The sequence below is a fragment of the Setaria italica genome, chromosome I (assembly GCF_000263155.2).
Source record: "Setaria italica strain Yugu1 chromosome I, Setaria_italica_v2.0, whole genome shotgun sequence".
NCBI lineage: Eukaryota > Viridiplantae > Streptophyta > Magnoliopsida > Poales > Poaceae > Setaria > Setaria italica.
The window spans coordinates 35,410,958-35,431,803 of record NC_028450.1 but is presented as its reverse complement, the minus strand read 5'-3'; the positions used below and the strand labels follow the sequence as shown (position 1 = coordinate 35,431,803).

The 20,846-nt window shown below is 47.2% G+C and overlaps 2 protein-coding genes across 2 annotated transcripts; one reads left to right on the top strand and one right to left on the bottom strand.

Annotated features, from left to right (window-relative positions):
- Positions 1-9,023: 9,023 nt before the first annotated feature.
- On the bottom strand, positions 9,024-13,234 carry LOC101763829 (probable WRKY transcription factor 14). Its single transcript, XM_004953490.3, has 3 exons — positions 12,269-13,234; positions 11,483-11,626; positions 9,024-9,988 (listed from the first exon to the last, which is right to left on the bottom strand). Exons 1-3 carry the CDS (start codon positions 12,847-12,849, stop codon positions 9,289-9,291), a joined length of 1,425 nt encoding a protein of 474 aa, XP_004953547.1. The 5' UTR covers positions 12,850-13,234; the 3' UTR covers positions 9,024-9,288.
- Positions 13,235-19,218: 5,984 nt separating this feature from the next.
- Positions 19,219-20,578, top strand: LOC101764225. The gene has a single exon (XM_004953491.3). It carries the CDS (start codon positions 19,263-19,265, stop codon positions 20,433-20,435), a length of 1,173 nt encoding a protein of 390 aa, XP_004953548.1. The 5' UTR covers positions 19,219-19,262; the 3' UTR covers positions 20,436-20,578.
- The last annotated feature ends 268 nt before the right edge of the window (positions 20,579-20,846 follow it).

Genomic DNA, 20,846 nt, shown 5'->3' with positions numbered 1-20,846 from the left:
AACATTATCTTCACCACTTGGACAGATCTAACCCGCGACAACACACATGCCACATAATAGGGATCTACTGTCTTTCCTAGGTCATCGACAGGTATTTTTCATGTTTGTCTTGCTCAACGGTGCAGATAACACTTGTATGAGACCTGGCATGCAGATACAGTGGTTAAATGTCAGGCATCAAAATTCAATACGTATGTGTTTGTTCTCTGACAAATATCCATAGCAGCAACTGTAACGCATCATGTGCAGATATCATCTAAGGCCCTCTTGTTATTCTCTCATTAGCTCATGCCAACAAATTTCTGCAGTGAATGCTGCCAAGTTGAGAGTGCATTATCGAACTGTAATAATCTCTTCCTTGTAACTTGTCAAATTTTCTTCCGCTGTGAATGTGAGCAAAGTCGATTTTAACCAAAAAAAGATCCAAGGGCAAAGATATACAGGCCAAAAAGAAGAAGAAAAGCTTCTGAGTGTTAAAAATGCATAAGGTCTGCTCGGACATGCCTTAGAGGTGGCAGCGAAACTGATATGGTGATGATAACCAATCCCTTCCATTGGCTGCCTGAAAATGGATTACAATCTCTATGATTTGGTACGAGTTCTATGACACAACCGTGCAAAGACAGCTTGCCATGACAAGTATGAGGAGGGAGATGGTTGTCATCCTGTACCTTCCCCAGTAAGAGTGCTAAAACTGCACCTAACATGAGTATAGTAAAATTTATCCCAAGTCAAGTACTGATAGCTGCTGAATTAGAAGCATTGTTGCCATGTAGGACAAGTGGATATAGACAACTAAGTTGGTCTAGATCTCAAAGAAAGCAGTTCCTTGCAAGTATTCAACGCCTGAAACATCACAATCAATAATCGCTCCACTTCCTTTTACCCACGAGTGCTAAGACCAGAAATTATGGAGAAGCCTGGGTCATTAGACTTTTCAAAAAACGTTGATCATTTTATCGGGTAAAGTACACATATACAATAGCAAACTAGCATTATGTACTTCATCTGTTTTTGGAGGACTTCATGAAGTTATCTTCAGGGTCTAAGTTTTGGTTCAGTAGTTTCAGCCTTTAAGAACAAAACAGTTCTATCATGTAAGCCTAGAAATAATTATTTGCTCACTCGAAATGATTGTAGACGATGGCCTACAGAAATGACTTCATTTCATTGTTGCTCTTGCTCCAGAGTCCAGAATATGATGGCATCGTTGGCATGGCATCATACTGAATCAAGGCAGCGGCCTGTTGCCATAGAAAACTTATGGTTTTGCTCAACTACGTGCTGTAGTTGGAAGTCAAAGATGAAAACTCTCTTGCCTCGTGTGCTCAGCTTACGATGAAGGATGCATACTTGAGAAGATGAACAGATGCATATCAAATACCGCAGCAGGTAAGACATGCCACCTCACAGAATAAATCCCCTGAAAGCTACCTGGAGTTGCATGCCTTGGGCTTCGCGGGCCTGTAACTTCTGTCGTTTAGCGGTGGGCTTTTTCACTTGGGCTTTGTCAGCCTTTCTCTTGATGGGGCGTAAACAGAAATGGTTGCGTTAGTCAAGGTAGAAAGATTAATCTATCATCAGGGAGCTTAATATATATTGCAAGGAAGGGATCCTAATACTTCACCTTCAACAAGCCCAAAAAATTAATCTTCAGTCAGATTACTTTTTCAAAATAAAAAACGTGGAACTTAATGTTTTGCGTGAAGCTTATTTTTAGATGTTCCTTAGAAATGGGGCTGTTCTTCAGATAGCTTAGATTTTGCAGGCTGCTGAGGTGTTTGCGCGGCATCTATAATCTATTCTTCAGATAATAAACTATAGAAGAATCACGCACACGTGGTCAAGATACTTGACTAATCTCATATACTCTACACAAAACTATTGACAAATCATCTCTCTATTTGGTCTTCATACTGGATCCTTTAGTTATTGTGCATCAAAAACAGGTTAGAACACGTGGTATTGAAGAGGTCATGCGTGTAATAACAATGAGCACGTTGTTGTAAGAGATGAAATTGCTTGGATATACTGACATGATCACTGGTCTTCCCATAATTAAGGTGGTAAGCAGCTGTTGAAGAGTTCAGAGACTCTTCTCGACGACGGACCCACGCACAACGCAGGATGTACACCTCGTGAGGTTGTTGAGAAGAAGAATGATGCGGTGGTGCATGGTCAAACGCAAACACCGCCACGTTCGATCTCGATCTGTATCACGTGCGTTTCCATTTCCATTTCTCTGCTGCTCGCTGTCAGCGCAGCCGCCTGCGTATAACCTGTCACGACGACCTGTCCATCTGGTCGTCGAGAGCTCAGGCCTGGTGTGGCCGCTCGTTGAGGAAGATCGACGCGAGCACGCAGTGTAGTCAAGACGCGATCGACACCGCGAATCCGCCATCACCCAAAATTGTCCATTTCCAACTCTATTATCCTGCTGTCGATGCAGTCGTCTGAACTTTACTTGCGCGGCGTCATTTCTGTAGGAGTTCATGGGAAGATCGGAAGCAACTTGTTTGCACGTCATGTGTATGCGAACAGGTTGGTAGAACGAACATCGTCTGAATCAAGAAAACTGACGGGAATGGTTCGACGACAGCCACGGTCGGCGAGCCACACCTTGGATTTCTGGAAGGAAGAGACCTGCTCAGTGTTTGACCTGCGACGAGTCTACAATTTTTGGTTCGATCAAGATGTCATGTTCGAAAAAGTAGGTAATGAGTAGCAAAACCAACGACGAACAGAACAGTGCAGTAATAAACAACCGCACAGAGAGACCAGACCGTGTGCATTTCTAGGCCGATACGATCGAGGGTCTAGACGACCGGCAACAGGGCGCGCACTTCAACAACTTTAATTTTGTTTACGCGATCGTTAAGCACGTTGGAGTTTCAGAGTATCATACTGTCATTAGATCGTGTTGCGCGGGCGAGGGTACATCGCGTAACCTGGAAGCTGGAATACGGGTGCATGGATGGAGTCTGATATAGCAAGAGTGCGTACACGAGGGCATCTTCCGCACTGAGATGACGACGTGGATAAGAAACTGGTGTTGTGTTTACGCTGCTTCCTCAGCAGATGCACCACCACCGCCTGTCCACCACATTCCTTCAGCAGCAACCAAACCACCACATTCCTCGCTGCTCCGCGCCTCCTTCCTTCGTCAGCAACAAACATGGGCCTTTCTGAGGACGTGAGTCTGATGGGCCTCCTTTTTCAGCCGGCCCTCTTCAGAATTGGAATGCAGTCTCAGCCAGCATTGTATGCGTTGAAGGCCCAATTCTACTCTGCGTGCGACGGCCCTGTGGGACATATAACTGCCCTTAGGAAACAAACAAAAGCCGAGGGCCGATTCCTCCTCCTCTCGCTGGGTCGCGGGACACTCGAGCAGTGGCGCGCACTGTCGGCGGCCCGCCCGTCCTCTGTTGGCGAGCACTGTACAGGGAAGGATTTGCCAACTCGGCACTGCCCAATCATTAGACCGCTACAGTGCCTGGCTTGGCCACCTCGACACGCCACCGTTCGATTCAATTCTCGGCACCAATGGGGGCGTGACGTCCCAACCGGCGAAGTGCCCGGACACGACAAGCCCGGTCGCTGCCGGCCACTGCGCTGCGGACGCGCTGCCCGTACTTGCTCGATAATTTTCACCTCACACATAAGCCGTGCCCCGTCACCCCACGTCTTAAACCACGCCCACATCTGCTGGGCCAGCCAGATCGAGGGGCGGCTCGATGCGTCATCATCGTCGATCATGCCACCCCAACACGGCCGGCAACGATTCCAATCCGAACGACCAACATATCACACCAACGACGAATCGCGCACCCGGCACCGCGCACGCGTCGTCGTCGGTCGGCACCCCGACCCATTTGGTTTGGATTGGAGTATTGGCTACATACTCGCCAATCGCTGACGGCCGCGCGAATCCATATCCCCGGGCACTTCGCGCGTGACTGCGACGGTTTGTAAGTTGCGAATCCTGCGCGTCCGCTAGCTAGCGGGAGCGGCAGCTTGTGCGGTACGGGAGGAAAGGATTTCTGCTGGTTCCGTCGTGGGCCGATACAGCTAGCAACGACCGAGGCTACGTATGGTGCCGTCGAATCGCGCACCCGGCACCGCGCACGCGTCGTCGTCGGTCGGCACCCCGACCCATTTGGTTTGGATTGGAGTATTGGCTACATACTCGCCAATCGCTGACGGCCGCGCGAATCCATATCCCCGGACGCTTCGCGCGTGATTGCGACGGTTTGTAAGTTGCGAATCCTGCGCGTCCGCTGGCCAGCGGGAGCGGCAGCTTGTGCGGTACGGGAGGAAAGGATTTCTGCTGGTTCCGCCGTGGGCCGATACAGCTGGCGACGACCGAGGCTACGTATGGTGCCGTCGCAGAGCTGAACCATGACGGAAAAAAACAAAGTTACTGGGAAGGATTTGCCAACTCGGCACTGCCCAATCATTAGACTGCTACAATGCTCGGCTCGGCTCGGCCAGCCCTCGACACGCCGCCGTTCGATTCAATTCTTGGCACCAATGAGGGCGCGACGTCCCAACCGGCGAACAGTGCCTGGACACGACAGGCCCGGTCGCTGCTGCCCACTGCGCTGCGGACGCGCCGCCGTACTACTACTTGCCAATGATTTTTGCCTCACACACAAACCATGCCCCCGTCGCCCCACGTCTTAAAACCACGCCCACATCTGTTGGGCCGGCCCGATCGAGGGGCGGCTCCATGCGTCGTCATCGTCGATCACGCCACTCCAACGCGGCTGCCAACGATTCCAATCCGGACGGCCAACATATCACACCAACGACGAACCGCGCACCGGCACCGCGCACGCGTCGTCATCGGCCGGCACCCCGGCCTGTTTGGTTTGGATTGGAGTATTGGCTACATACTCGCCAATCGCCGATGGCCGCGAGAATCCGTGTCCCTGGGCGCTATGCGTGTGACTGCGATGGTTTGTAAGTTGCGAATCATGCGTGTCTGCCGGCTAGCGGGAGCAGCAGCTCGTGCGGTGCGGGAGGAAAGGATTTCTGCTAGCTCCACCGCGGGCCGATACAGCTAGCGACGACTGAGGCTACGTACGGTGCCGTCGCAGGGCTGAACCGTGAGGGGGAAAAACAAAGTTTGGAAGATCCCCCATTCTTAAATATATGATGGTATTATTAATTTTTTTCTTAAAATTTGACCAAAAATACTATTACTCAATTAATTAAGTAAAGTAAAGTAAGTACCACTAAATGTGTTGTCGAATGCACTCTATACTTTACTTTTAGATTTATCTATTCGTATAGATATTTTAGAGAATGAAAAATCAAACAAACAAAAAAAATCTATGATCTCATATATTTAAAAACGGGAGAGCACCTCCATGAACTGGTGCTCGCGTAGTACAAAAGAACATCTCCAAAAAAAGTTGCATAAAATATTTAACCAAAAATATAGTTGCTTAGATTATGTAAGGATCTATGCTCACGTGTTGCAAAGAGAAACGAAAAAGTGAAATCAGTCAAGAAAAATTTGTTCGTTGCAAAAATTTGTATGATGCTAGATGCTTGCTTGTTCTATCTAATTATATTTTTATTATAATTTTTCATGTTCATCTAATGGTGTTCTTTTTGAACTCAGTAGGGGGAACACGGGAACCGTGGGAGTATAGAAGTTGCTAGAGAACGAGGTAGTATAAATTCGAGAACTGCAGCAATGCACTTGAAGGGTATACCAACACAACAAATCCTCACTTATGTTAGGGGTGTTTGGGAGATAGGAGCTAAACTTTAATCCTGTCACATCGGATGTTTGGATGCTAATTAGGAGGATTAAACATAAGCTAATTACAAAACTAATAGTAGAACCCCCAGGCTAAATCGGGAGACGACATTGTCAAATCATGAACTAATTAGGCTTAATAGATTCATCTCATGATTTAGCCTACGGATTGTGCAATTAATTTTATAATTAGTCTATATTTAATACTTCTAATTAGTATCAAATATCCGATGTGACTGGGCTAAAGGAGCTCCTGTCTCCCAACCCCCCGTTGTCATCTAAGCCAGACAGCTAATGCGGTCGGTTTGCAGTACCGTACCGTACTGCACCAAACCATCCCATCAGTTGGTTTTTAAGAAACAAAATGGGCATAGGCGCATAGCACGAATCAATTAGCGTGGCTAACTGGCTACCACGTACGAACTAGGGGGGTGTTTGGATACGAGATGTTAAACTTTAACAGTGTCACATCGGATGTTCGGATGCTAATTAGGAGAACTAAACATGAGCTAATTATAAAACCAATTGCAGAACCATGTGCTAATTCGCGAGACGAATCTATTAAGCATAATTAATCCATCATTAGCAATTGGTTACTGTAGCACCACATTGTCAAATCATGGACTAATTAGGTTTAATAGATTCGTCTCGTGAATTACACTCCATCTGTGCAATTAGTTTTGTAATTAGCCTATGTTTAATACTCCTAATTAGCATCCAAACATCTGATGTGACAGGTGTTAAACTTTAACACATGGTTGCCAAACAGGCCCTAGATCAAGTGAGATTCTATCTGAACTGTCATCAGCTGCATGATGATCTCTGAGCAGTTTCAAACTGCTCGTGCATTTTTTTTTTGTCTCTCTCGAGCATGCGATCTTAACTAATCTACGCTGCTGAACCTCTGATCCAATGATCATATACGCTAGTACTTAGCCAATCATCCATATATTTGCTGGCATAATGCTCGACCACGACACACCATCTGCCATCCAAGCATGCATGCTCCGATCCTGTGAAGCGCATCACCGATCAAAAAATAAATAGATCAAGAAATTAAGTGGGTGTTTGATCCATGGACTCATTTTTGTTCGGGTTTCATCAGATATTTGGATTTCTTTAGAAGGACTAAACGTGAACTAATTATAAAACTAATTGCATAAATCATGGCTAATTCGCGAGATAAATCTATTAAACCTAATTAATCTATGACTAGCACATATTTACTGTAGCACCACATAGTCAAATCATGAACTAATTAGTCTTAATAGATTTATCACGTGAATTAGTCTTCATTCATGCAATTAGTTTTATAATTAACCGGTTCAAGAGGAAAAAGGAGCGGAGAGGAGGAGAGGGCAAAGCTGAAGGAAAAGGATTCTAGAAAAGCATGCATGACTGGTCTTTCTTGTCCACCGGCTTTTCTTTGACTTGACCGCATGCAGGGCGTAAAGGCGAAAGCGACCTATCAGTGCTGTCGCGAACGGCCACGATTTGTTGCCCCGGCAGGCTGCTGGCTACAAGGCCAGATGGTACAAGTACACAACGCAGTTGAGGGCTTGAGCTGATGATATCCCCATGCATGCATCCCTTCGTCAAATATTTCGAGCCTAGTAATATCTTCTTTTTTCATTTTCCTTTTTGGATTTCTTATTTTAATAAAATTTCAGCAGTTCTCTTGTTGACGTTTGGAAAATAAAGAAAAGGTGAAAGCGCAACTCGCTCAGACTTGTACCTCTAAGCACAACTACACTTTTTTGAGCGAAAGAAAACCAGTAAAATTAAACCACTCAGCTACACGGTCTTAGATATAAATTATATATCTTTGTTATTCCATAACGCATGATATTACACAACGACTCATCGATGTGCCAATAACGGATCATCACGTATATCTGAAAATAGTAGGCAATCCAACGTTCAGAGGAGGAGCAGCAGACATGTCGCATCCCCCTACACATATAAGCACGCGCGCGCCAAGAACAGAACGGGACGAGGTCGAAGCTGCCAAGCTGGGACGCTGTTCTTGGCGTCTTGCCAAGAGCTAGCTTCTGGGACATGCATGCGTGCCCTCCTACTACCGTACCACATGCAAGAATCAGGCCGGCCAGCCGGCCGGCCGCCGGAGACACGCGCTCCTTTACTTGGGGGAATTAAAGGTTCGTGCACGACCGGTCTCGTCAGACTATTACCGGCGTCCGGCGACATATGCAAGAGGGGGTCCAACGCAAGATGTGCATCTGCATGGCCTTGTACGCGGGCGCCGGAACACGCACATCAATGGCGCCCAAGACTGGCGGGGCTCGTATTCAAGACGGTGTGCCCCTAGCAGCGCGCGCGCCATGGGGACTGTGGGAGGGGAGAGGGGTTTTAACTCATGTCGGCCATTAGGAAAGAAATGCTACACGCACGTATGTTCATGGTCATAGCGACGTATAGTACGAGACTAGGAGTAGTACAGTGTATATTGTGCATGTGCACTGTGGGTGTGGGCCGTGTGGCCACGAGATGATCGAAGCAGAGATGCTCTGAGGAACAGGTGCAGACGTGCAGTAACACAGGTGCAGTGCGTGCAGCAGGAGACAAAAGTATGTACCCATGGCAGATCCAACATATCCCCTTCTCGTGCAAGCAAGGGAGCCAGCACTTGTTCTCCCAGTTTTCTCGTCAGATTCTCTACGCAGGCCAGACGGCAGACGTACACTGTTCTGCCCCCAGTGTGTGTGTGTGTGTGTGGAGAGAGAGAGAGAGAGAGAGAGAGAGAGAGAGCAACGCACCACTTGGGGTCATATCGAGGCCATGTTTAGTTACTCCCAACTCCCAACTTTAACACTATGCAAAAAGAAGATTCCCCATCACATCAAACTTGCGGTACATGCATGGAGTACTAAATGTAGATGAAATTAAAAACTAATTGCACAGTTTTGTTGTACTTTGCGAGACGAATCTTTTGAGCCTAATTAGTCAATATTTGGACAATAATTCACAAATACAAACGAAACGCTACAGTGTGCTACAGTGCTGTAACAGTAATTTGGCACCTCCCAAATTCCCCAACTAAACAAGGCCTCGAGTGCACTTCCCTGGCCCAAAACAGATGCAAGGTAAAGCCTTGCTCACACCCCAGCTTTCTGTCACGTCTCGAAGGACTTGTCTTTATATGCTCCGCTGATTCTATATTATATATCCTTTCCTCCGAGCACATAGAGTATATTGTTCTGTTAGATAACAGTGAGCATTGAAGAAACTAATGTGTGCGAGAGTGCAATTCGTCCATATTATACTCACCAACCTCCTAACAAGAGCAGACAGAATGTTTACACATGATCTGAAGCACATCTCAATCAGAACAAATAAATGAAGAAACATTACTAAAAGAGGGGGACAGAGAAATAAAAAATCTCTCATCTTTTCCTTTTCTACCTCTTGCCATCTTAATGCAATGTTTATTATCCTAGAGATCATCAAATGTGGTGTGTGCATATATGCTTGCTCTTTCAATTCCAAGCTAAACAATGTCATAGTAGGCCACTCTCCCCTTGCTCAAATGAGCTCCCTGCAGAAGTAGCAACAACATTGGTGGCCATGGTACCCCAATCCAGCATGTTGAACAATGGATCGGCGCCCAAGCCTTTGGGTGTTGTTGCCTTCTCCCTGCCCGGATCACCACATGGGAAGATCAGGCTCATGGGATCTGACTCCAACTCGGCGAGGTCGGCGAAGAAGTCGTCGACGTGGTGGCCGCCCTCCGGTATCATCGGCCTGTAGCTCTGGCTGAACATCTGTTGCATGAGATCACCGTGATCCAGCGCCACAGAAGTGCCATGGTCTATGGTGCCCTTCTCCATTTCTGACCCGACCATGGCCTCCTCCTTCACAGCCATCGTCGTCGTCGTCGGAGTGCTGTTACTGGCAGTGCTTGTGGTCGCTGTGGTGGTGGTGCTGGTGGCTGCGGTCGCCGTGGTTGCGCTGGCGGCCGTCGCGGTTTGATCCGGCTCCGCCTTAACGATGGGCTTCTGCAGGTTGTGCGAGGAATTGCTCTTGCTGTTCTTGGCGTGGTGAGACCGCGTTGAGCCGGCGAGCGCGTTGCGCTGCGTCGGCCACGGGTGGTTGTGCTCCGAGTTGTAGGTGATGACGAGCAAGGTTGGATCTGTCCGGCTGCGCTCCACCTGCTTCCGCGCGGGGCATCCTTTCGAGCTGCTGCATCTGTAGTACCCTCTGAAAACAATGTACATATTTTTCTTCAGAACTAAATTAAAAATAGTACAGAAGCGCATGCATTTCTAAATATTCCAAAATTTTAGGCGCTAGTGCTATATATTTGCATGTAGTTATAGGAAATTAAAACTTGTGCGTTGTGTCACAGGAAATTAAAACTTGTTCTGTATGGGACAAATACTTTGCCGTGAGTTTTTGGTCAAAATATTTCCCATACATAAGTATTATGTCACAGAAAATTAAAACTTGTTCTGTATGGGACAAATGTATTGTTTAAACTTATGTCGGCAACATGAAAATTTTAATTATAGCTAGCGAAAACAATCTCTAAACATATCCAATGCTCAGAATTCTTGCTAGAATTATAACCTAAGTACACCCTATTGTTCACTTTAACAAATATACTGCTGCAGAATAAGAACGATAATTTGCATCTTTCAGACTCTGTATATATGCATGTGTGAAATCACCAAATTAAAACACTGAAGAATCCATGAAGAAAGGGATACAATGTAAAGCGATGGAACTATTAACTATATTTAGTGCTCAGCATGAGATCAACCAAAAATATAGTGGGCTTATTTAATCTTTTAATTTATAGAAAATTTCAATCGATTCGTTGGTGAGCTATGCTTGATAATGAAAGATATTGTAGGTATACTTGTGCGTGTCATCGCTGAATGTGAAAGGGCTAGTGCAAAATGCAACATAGTTTCAATTTCAACTGTCATATAGATAGGACGAAATTTGCACACGAAATGTGAGGTGGTGAATCATCAATTGTGCGTGAAGCAAATTGTAAGGAAACTTGATTCTTCGTTTAACTTTTCTTGGTTTATTAGGGTAAGCTCGTATATACTCCGATCCTTCTGTTTCAAATTGTAGTTTGTTTTGGTTTTCTAGATTCATAACTTGCTACGTATCTAGATTTTATATCTAGGTGCATAGAAAAACTATAAATCTAGAAATGTTAAAACTACCTATAATTTGGGATGTAGGGAGTACATCTTATTATGCTTCAACATTGGTAAGTTTTAAACCTCTAATGCTTTAATTTTCTATGACAACGTAGTAATATAAGAAAGATCCTTAGAATCGACACAATATTTTTTGAACTCTACAACTGTGAACGTTGAAAATTACATGGCATGGCTCGAAGGAGAAGGACAATAAATACTACTCAGAGTTCTTGAACTTCACGATTGTTATTTAGAAATTCCATGATGGAGTTCAATTAATTCTTTCAGTTGCCAATTGCAACTGAAATATATAGTTTCAGCTGCTACCTTATCATGTGCTAGCTAGCTTCTACAACTGACCAAATAGAATACTACGACCAGGAAAGAAATAGGAATCCGTGTCTTCTCCCCCTGATTGGGGGGTTTTGATGAGCAATGCATGCTCATATTATTACGATTAGATGATCACCATATAATTATATACGCACACATACCCAAATGCATACATGGATCAGAAGAGAGACCAGTCATTTACCTCGGGTAAGGTGATCCTTTGATGGGCTTCTGTCCATACTTCCTCCAAGCCCAGAGATCAGAAGGAACAACCTCTCCAGTGGTCCTCCCTCCTGCTGATGCTGCAGGTGCTGGGATGCAGACAACCTTCCTTGCCTGGTTTTTCCTGCATATCAAACACAAATGAAAGCACCAATAAGCAACAAGTGCCAGTGATCATATGCTTAATCAAAAGATAATTTTTGAGCTGGCACATTTTTTATATATCTTTGTATGATCATATAAAAGCATGCATCTTGCACAAAATGAGATGACTAGGTAGGGTTTGCAAAGACAGCAAGTTGAGCTTAAGAAATAGCTAGGCCTAGTTGTTTTGGGCAAAATGCTAGCTTATTAGTTGAAATCCTGTCTACTACTGTATTTTTTCAATCCCCTGTAGACGCTACTTGATTTTTTATTCTCGGAAGTTTTTCACAAGCAGCTAGTGGCTACCTGTAAGTTTATAGTCTTTATCTAGATTCTAGAACATCTGATCTTGCCGTTTTTGTTAGAACCAAAAAAATAGCTGTGATTTTTTACTCTCCCTTTTAATCCTTGGAAGATGCAGAATGAGGAAAAGACCAGAATGGGAGCAGGAAAAGTGAGCAGCGGCACTTTCCCTGAATTACGAATCTCGAACCCTGACTCTACACAAGAAATCCCATGCAAAATTCACACGCACCCGGGAAAAGAAATTAGGGAAGGGTTTGGTTCATGCATGACAATGATCAAGAATTGCTTAGATCTGGCAGCGATCACGGTGCCGAACCTGCGCTTGATCCCGCCGCCGTGCGGCGACGGCATCTGCATCCCTGCGACGGCGTCGAACGCGCACGGCGGCCCAACCGCCAGGCCGGGCATCATCGTCGGCACGCCGAGCTTCACGGCGTCACCGCCCGCCATCATCACTGGGTACGGCCGTATCTCTCTCGGCGACAGCGCCGGCGCCATCTGCATCCCCCTCGCCACCACTCCGCCCCCGCCGGTATCCACCAGTGCGCCTCCGCCTCCTCTGCCACCGACAGGCGCCTCGAAGTCGAAGAAGTCGGCAGCGCCGCCGGAGGAGCAGGCGCGGAAGTTGCCGCCGGTGCCGAAGGCGTCCGAGAGGCCGGCGAACGCGTCCCCGAAGCCGTCATCGCTCGGGCCGGCGCCATCGGACGGCGACGGCTGGGGTGGCGGGAAGAGGCCGGCTCCTGGCTCGGCCGCCGGGAGCTGCCACCCCGCTGTGGCAGCGGAGGAGAGGTCCGCGACACCAGCCTGCATCGCGCCGCCGGCTCGGACGACGTCGGTGAGGTCTCCGCTGGCCTGGCGGTGGTCGCCCTCCATCCTTTGCAAGAAGTAGTCGCACATGGCTACCTCCGTAACCTTGCTTTGCTAGCTACTGATCTTCTCCCGGAGCCGCTCTACAGGAGAGTGAGCTCTTGGTTGGCAATTCGGAAGAACCGAATAAAGCCAACTGATCTAGGGTTAGAGAGGAGAGCTCGAGTCTTGAGAGAGAGCTTCTTGCTCGCAAGGCTACCTTGCTCGGCTGAATTCGCTCGATCCGGCCGGGCTTGTTTGTTTGTGCCGTGCGGGGGCGAGGGGAAGCGGATGATATGAGCGGTGGCCGGTGGGCTAGCTGTGCAATCAAACTGTCTTTTCTTTACAAGGACATGAGAGAGAGAAGAGAGAGAACGGATGAGAGAGAAAGAGAGAGGAGAGGGAGGGCAAGGGGGGCAGGCAGGCACAGTACGTTGGGCTAGCTCGGAGCGGACAAAATTGTGGCAGAGAGAGAGAGAGGAGAGAGGGAACTGGGAGTGCTAGTGCTCTTTTCCTGATGGAAAAGTAGGAGATGCATCATGCATGGTCGCTGACTTCTTTTTCCCCGGACTGCGAGTGCTCTCGATGCGCGGAGCAGCACACACAGCTCGCCAGCTCGGAGCACGCAGTAAAAAGGTAAGAAATGGCGCGCTGCCGCTCGCGCGCGCGGTAAAAACTTTGGAGCCGGGGGACGATCGAGGGGTCGCCGGATCAGGGAGCTCATGGACGCTTGTCCTTGTCGTGCCGCGCCTGCCGCCTTGCCGCAGTGGCATGGCAGAGAGGCAGCGACCAGCAGGTCCAAGAGCGCAAGCCAGGCCTTGTTTAGTTGGCCAATTTGGGAGGTGCCAAATTACTGTTACAGCACTGTAGCACACTGTAGCGTTTCGTTTGTATTTGTGAATTATTGTCCAAATATTAACTAATTAGGCTCAAAAGATTCGTCTCGTAAAGTACAACAAAACTGTACAATTACTTTTTAATTTCATCTACATTTAGTACTCCATACATGTACCGCAAGTTTGATGTGATGGGGAATCTTCTTTTTGCATAGTGTCAAAGTTGGAAGTTGGGAGTAACTAAACATGGCCCCATATGGTATGGCGACGCGTTACATGTGTTCACTGTGCACACACTAGCCATAGCTGGTAGCCAGGTGCGCGAGTACGCGTGCCTGTCGGTACCAGGATTTCGTCCTTTCTTTCCCAGTCGGCGGCGGTTAGTGTTAATCGTGGGCCTGTTCGCTTCAGCTTATAAGCCGGCTGAAAAGCTGAAACGGCTGATTTGTTGTGAGAGAAAAATACTGTTTGGTGGCTGATAAGCCGGTTGAATAAGCTGAAACGAACAGGCCCCGTGCTGCTTAGTTGTTGTAATGGCCCAGTCGATCGATCCAGGAAATGCTAAGCCACTGCATTCCTTTCAACACTAGCTTGAATGAACCAGCTGGCGGTTCTGCTGGCTCGCAGCAGAGAATGCGGACGCCATGTTTGAACAGGCGTCCGTGGCGCGGCGCAAATGATATGCTTAATTAGCACGGATTAATTAAAAAAATGCGGAGCCACGCCCTGCTGGCTGATAACGTGCGCCGGTGCGCGCCTTCGTCTTCCTCACGTCAGACCTGTGCCTCTCGGCTCGAGCGCCCGCGGTTCATAAAAAAATAACTCTCTACTGCCGATCGAAGGCGGAGGCGAAGGCGATGCTCTTGTTGTAAAAGTGCAGCTTGATGGAACAGCTAGCTAGCGCTCAGTGAGTCCATGCGTGGTCCAGACTCCAGAGCTCCAGGCAGGCAGGCAGGCAGGCACTCGATCTTGCTATTTTGTACAGTAAAGCACACTTGCACACGAACGGTGTCAGTCCACATTAGGTTGGTCAGGACTCGCCTGAGGGGGCAGGGTGAAGTTTGTGCGCCCATCATTTCACTCACCAAGGTTCAAATAAATCCTGGTGTACGAGTAATAATAGGATTAAAAAATAGTGTGCATACATCCTTAGTTGTTGCAAAGACTGAGTATTATTACCACCATTACCTAAAATGAAGATTGCATGCATCCATCATTAGAAAAATGAAAAAAAAAGGAACCCATCTTTCTTTTTTCTTATCTCAGTCAGCATCATGCATGCTGTCGAATGTCGATAAGGAGTAATATGTAATGTAAATTTCAGACCAAATAAACATATGTCTGGCCGGTAAAATAAACCAATTAAGCCTTCGTGCACGCACGAAAATTTACTATTTCAGCAGCAGTTTGACTCCAGCAGCGTTGCAATACATACGTATATATATATATCCTCGAACCCCGCGCCGTGCGTGTACGTGGTAGAATTGGAGTCCTGCAGGAGACTTGGTCAAGGCCAGCTGCAAGAAGATTCTCGCGTCATTTAACCGCACGCGCGTCGCGTACGTGCGTATCTTTTGGTGTCTGTGCGTGGTAATGCTTCGTGAAATTGTTTACTGACGGCACCCTATTTCTTCTAATCGTTGGGAATATCTTCTCCATGTGTTCCTTTCGCCAGGATAGATTCTGATTTCTGAACGAATACACGGCCACGCAGCGGTCTCAGTCTCTCTCACAGATCAATTCTTCATCACGCTCTTGACTTTGCTGCAGCCGACGGTACTGAAATGTGCGAGCTGTCTCTCTTCCCTGCTGCAGGACGGATCAAAAAATTAACCGGCATGTCAATTTCGATCGACCTGGTGGTCAGTAACCACGGACAGGCGTAAACACATCTCGCACGTAAAGCTAACAACGGTAATTAATGCAGGAACATGTGGTTAATTGATTACTGCCATAAAATAATCGAGACAAGACAAACTCATTAAGGATGGCCACATGACGACAGCCAGCTGAATTTTAAGAGAGCGTCGTGTTCGAAGACCGTTAAAGAAACACACCACTTGCGTCGCAGCAGGCAGTGAAGTGATTCCATGCATCTTTTCAGCATCACACGATTGATTATACTTATTTCTGAAAATTTTTTGCGCCCAACAACACCCGCAGCATGCACGTTCAGGCATGTGCTTCGAAATCTAGCATCAAGTACTAGAGAGAGAGAGAGGCTAGCTTGATTAGGAGCCAAGAAGCCCTAACCTTTTTGCTCATCAGTCGCCACTGATTCACTGGTGGGATTCTCTCTCTGACGACTCTGATCGTGGAAAAGGCATGCGCCCGCACAGTTGAACGACATGGGGGCCTAGAAGCAGCAAGAGAGGGAATAAGAAGCATCCTGCCATGTGCCACCTAGGCATATAGCATGCATATACTATTAACGCAACATGCTGATGCTAATTAACTAAGAGTACTTGTAAACAAATCTTATATTAGTAGCTGACACTGACCGTTTAGTTATAATCAAGCTAGCACCGTGTCGATCTGTTCCTTGCATGTGCAGTGCTTATTCTTCCTCAGCAGGCATCCCGGCATAGAAACAGTACAGTGAGCTTTACGGTTTCACTGATTGCTCACTTCTGAAGCTTTTTGAGCCTTTGTTCTTGTAGGGCGTGATTGGTTTGATCTGGGAGCCAAGCTCCTGATAGCTAGGCTCAGCAGATGTAACGAAGGTTTGATTGGTTGCCTGTATTCATTCACTCAGGCATGGACACAAGCTGTTTGGTTACCCGCATGAGATGAACTATTAGAAATAATATTATTATGATGCTTATTTTATTTAAGTTTACTTTAATAGTTCTACCTCATTAAGTCTTAATCATCTTTGAAAAATACTAATACCACTTAATATAAGTTACTCACTTGCTTAACATCGTCATTAGTGAAAATTACTTGCACCCACCGAGCCAGGCCCGCGGGAAACGGACTGCCAGCATTTCCCGGGAGCCAGGCTGAGTGGTGCCTTTTGTATGAGCCGGATCAGGCTCGCATGAGTGTGCAGGCAACCAAACTAGGGCAGACTGCATCCTAGCAACCTGGCTAAGCCTCCGCCTCCGCACAGGCAACCAATCGGCCCCGTAATTATACAGAGCTATCTAAGTCGATCCATATCCATGTGTGTGTAATGGATTTATGTAACTGCTATGAATCCGTGATGACTTCAGCGATGCCGTCATGGTTATCAACAGAATGTGTCATCAGACTTCCAAATAAATGCCCATGCCATGTGATGATGTGAGACCCTTCAACGATCGATTTAATTAAGCAAAAGCCATGTTCAGTTCTGTGCACATGCATTCATTCTCACCTTGTTATTTTATTCCCTAGCTTGGAGAAGGATGGAAATAAATAAATATATAGAGAAAGCAGTGTGCATGAACATATATATCTCACCACTATATTTTTGCATTGGCATCTATGTTTGGAGAAAAATCAAATGATATATTTTTGTTTGTGCACTTGACCTGTGCATGCTTATCCTCACAAGCCATATCAGATTAAGCCAGTGATTATCTTAGATTAGTTACGGATCAGTCCAAATATGCTTCCGTAATCACAATATTAGTTATTTCCACCCAGATGCCGTTGGTGTCTTTTTCTACTGTATAAAAAATTCCTATACGTGTTAATAGTACATATAAAGGCATCCCCTTGCATGCATGTCGACGTACCTGGCCGCTTAGCTGATCGTGACACTTGGTTAAAAAAAAGAAAGAAATTAAGAAAAACAAAAGTGTGAATATGGTGTGCTTGACACAATTTTTGGAGCCGTTGCCAAGTATAAATTTGCCTATATTGCTCCAATTAACCATGATTATATATTACTTAAACCAGTTGGTATGGGCATGTACCATGTATGCGTGCTTGCAGTTTGTAATTATAGGCCTGCTTGTCGTTTCAGCCAGCTTTTGGCTTTTGCTTCTCAGAAGCACAACCGGCTTTTAAATTTTCGAATTTTAAAAAGCAAAACCTGGATTTCTATTTTAGCTACAAACTAGTTTGGAATAGCTAGCTTTTATTTCCTGGCTTATGAGAGATGATGTTTTGAGGTATGCATCTCATATCATTCAAAAGACAATAATACAAAAGACACCCCTTTTCTGTAGTGTCTCTAGGACCAGCTTTTCATCAGCGTCTTCTAAAAGCCAACGTTGGAAAACATTATTCCAAAAAAAAAATCCTAATACTCTTACTGACTTCAAGCAATTTATAAATCCTGTTAGAAAGTACTCCCTCTAGTCACAAATAAGTGATGTTTTGGACACTAACACAGTACCCCAAACACATTTTTTAGAAACGAAACACAATTTTGACTATTGCATTTATTACAAATCTTTGTAAACATATATAGTAAAACATACTTTTATAAAAGTACCTTTCGAAACAAATCTACTCATCATATCAATTTCAAGAATATAATGCTGATCAAAACCCATAAAAAACAATATGCAACCAAAGTGTGAAATGCTTGATTTAGGAGAATGGACAACCATTAAACTTCACTCATTTGCCACTAGATGGAGTAAGCTAGGTGGCTAGCATAAATGTATCATCTCGATCCCTTGGTGCACATATACATTTTGCCATCTTCAGGTCTAGCAATTAACAACACGCAATATTTTGGATTAGTAAGCTAGGTGGCTAGCAATTAGTATAGGCAATCGTACTTTAGTGCCAAGGATAACTGTCTAGCTAGCTAGCTAAGCATCGCATATTATACTACAAACTGAATATTTAGATTATCTCTTGCTAGCAGGTAGGGAGTATTTAATAAAGTAGCGACAGTAATGAGTGGGGTACATCACCTATCGCGTCCATACGTCGATGCCCGGTTCACACTTAACTGAATTCGATGCCCGGTTCACACTTAACTTAAAATGCCAATGCTCGAAGTGTATAGCTAGACAAACAAAAGATACATGAGAACATAGCAAAACTACCCATGAAGTTTCGCGTACTTGGCGTACCCAAAGACTCCAATCGATCGATTGATGGGTCCGTCGGTCCATGGTATTGTTTCGATGCGTGTCCTGATTAATGAGACACGTACGCGTGAATCCAAGTGCCTTGTGACGAGACCAATCCAAGCTTGGGGAGGCGTGTGAGTACATGTGAAGCACGCACCAGATTTTAATTAGGTTGCCGGGTTAGTAACTAGGAAGAAGACAGGGCAGATCACCTTTGCTTCCACTAACAGGCATCTTCTCCCCCTCGATTTCAGCTTCTCGAAGTGAGCTCCGGATCCTTAAAAATCGTTGACTTGGCCGGCCGGGAGCAGGAGTCAAAACCTCTCGACCCAAGTTCATTGGGCTGGGCTTTCGCAGGCGAACCAAGTTAAAAAGCCCATGCACATTCGCAGCCCAGCACGCATGCGTGGTGACTGGCAATTAGGAAAACGTCCACGTTTCCTCCCATGACTAGTCCTGAGCACCGCACAACCACAAACTTCTTTCGCTACCCTGGCCTCCCTCTGAGCCCACGCAACAACAAACTAGCCTGCCGAGCGCCCGGTCCGGCCCGTGGAGTGGGAGAGTCCAGCGCAGCCCCGTCTTCTTTCCTGCGACGCGAAGCCCCACAATGAAACCGCTCGAGACACGCCCGCCCACCGCCGTCGTGCCTGCGATGCCGGAGTTCCGCGACTGGGGCAACCTGCCCGAGCTACCGCTCTCGGAGGTGCTGCGGCGCGTCCTCCCCTGCCTCCGCTCCGTCTACGCCTTCGCGGCCGTCTGCCGCCCTTGGCGCCGCCTGCTCCGCGCCTCCGCCGCCAACCTCCTCCGCCCCGGCATGCCCCCGTTCCTCCTCAATCCCTTTCCCAGATCCCGCGCCGTCGGCGCCTTCTCCCAGCGCGTCCTGGAGCGCCCGCTCCCCTACCGCGCCGACCTCGCCGCGGAGGGCGCGATCCTCCTGTCCGCCTCTCGCGGCCACCTCCTCCTCCTCCCCTGCCGCGGCCTGTCCGAAGGCGAACCCCGCATCATCATCATCGACGCTCTCACCGGCGCCGACCGCCGCGAGATCGTGCTCCCGTCCCCTCGCTTCGCATGCCACTACGCCGCCCTCTTGCCGACCCACCTCCTCGTCTTCCACTCCAAGCACGCCTTCTTCTCCCTCCCCTTCCCCGACCCAAACCCCGATACCAGCTCCTCCGGTCCCCACTGGACCAAGCACAGCCTCCCCCGCCCCGCGTCCTTCGTCACGGGCATCCTCGAATTCCGCGGCCGCGTCCTCGGCTTGACCGACCGCGCGCAGCTGCTCGAGTTCCGCCTCTGCGCCAGCCCCCAAGGCCACACCGTCCAAATGCTGCCAGCCGCCGGCCTCCCAGACGCCACCACGTTCGATCGGTGGCACTTTGGGCCCCGTCTGGTCGCTGCTGGCGATCGGCTTCTGCTGGTGCTCTTCAAGCTGGAGCCGAAATCGGGCTCCTTGTATCAGGATAGAAGGGAAGTGAAGAAGGTGGCCATCTACGGGCTTGACATGGCACGGATGAGGTGGGAGGAAGTGGAGAACATTGGGGCGTATAGCATCTTTGTGGACTGTGCCGGCAAGAGTGCTGCTGCGTGCATGGATGTGGGAAGCTGTGGCGTGGAGGAGAACCGAGTTTATGTTGTGGCTACTGGGCGCCGCTGGAGATCATTCCCTCCAGGGTGGGAGGCGCCTCTCGGCGATGCTAACAATGGACCATTTAGCAGATTTGCAATGGGTCGGCAGCCATGGCCATCAAAGATATGGGTTTATCCACCACTCTTCTTTTGATTATATTTGTGTGGCAATGCTTGTATCAACTGTAAGAACAACCGTATCTAGATTCAGCTGCTGTATGAATTGCTGAAGATGTTGCTTTTACAGTATGTGCTACCGCAATAATGAGTGATTAAGCAGTTGGTTGCTATGATACATTTGTTGACTTAAAACACTAGTAGTAGCAAAAATACACTGTATTTTCATACTGAAACACTAAAATGGTACGAGTCAGGCTAAAATATTTTTTTGTTCTGTGTGCCTATATGCGATTATTCTCTCCTATTCTTTTGGAACATTTGTCCTTCTCATTTAATTTGTTCTGAAGTTCCCATTTGTCCTTTATCTGAAATATATAGTGTTCTGTGTGACTTCTATCTGGAGGGTAACTCCATAACCCTTTTGTCACTAATGATCCATGGTTAC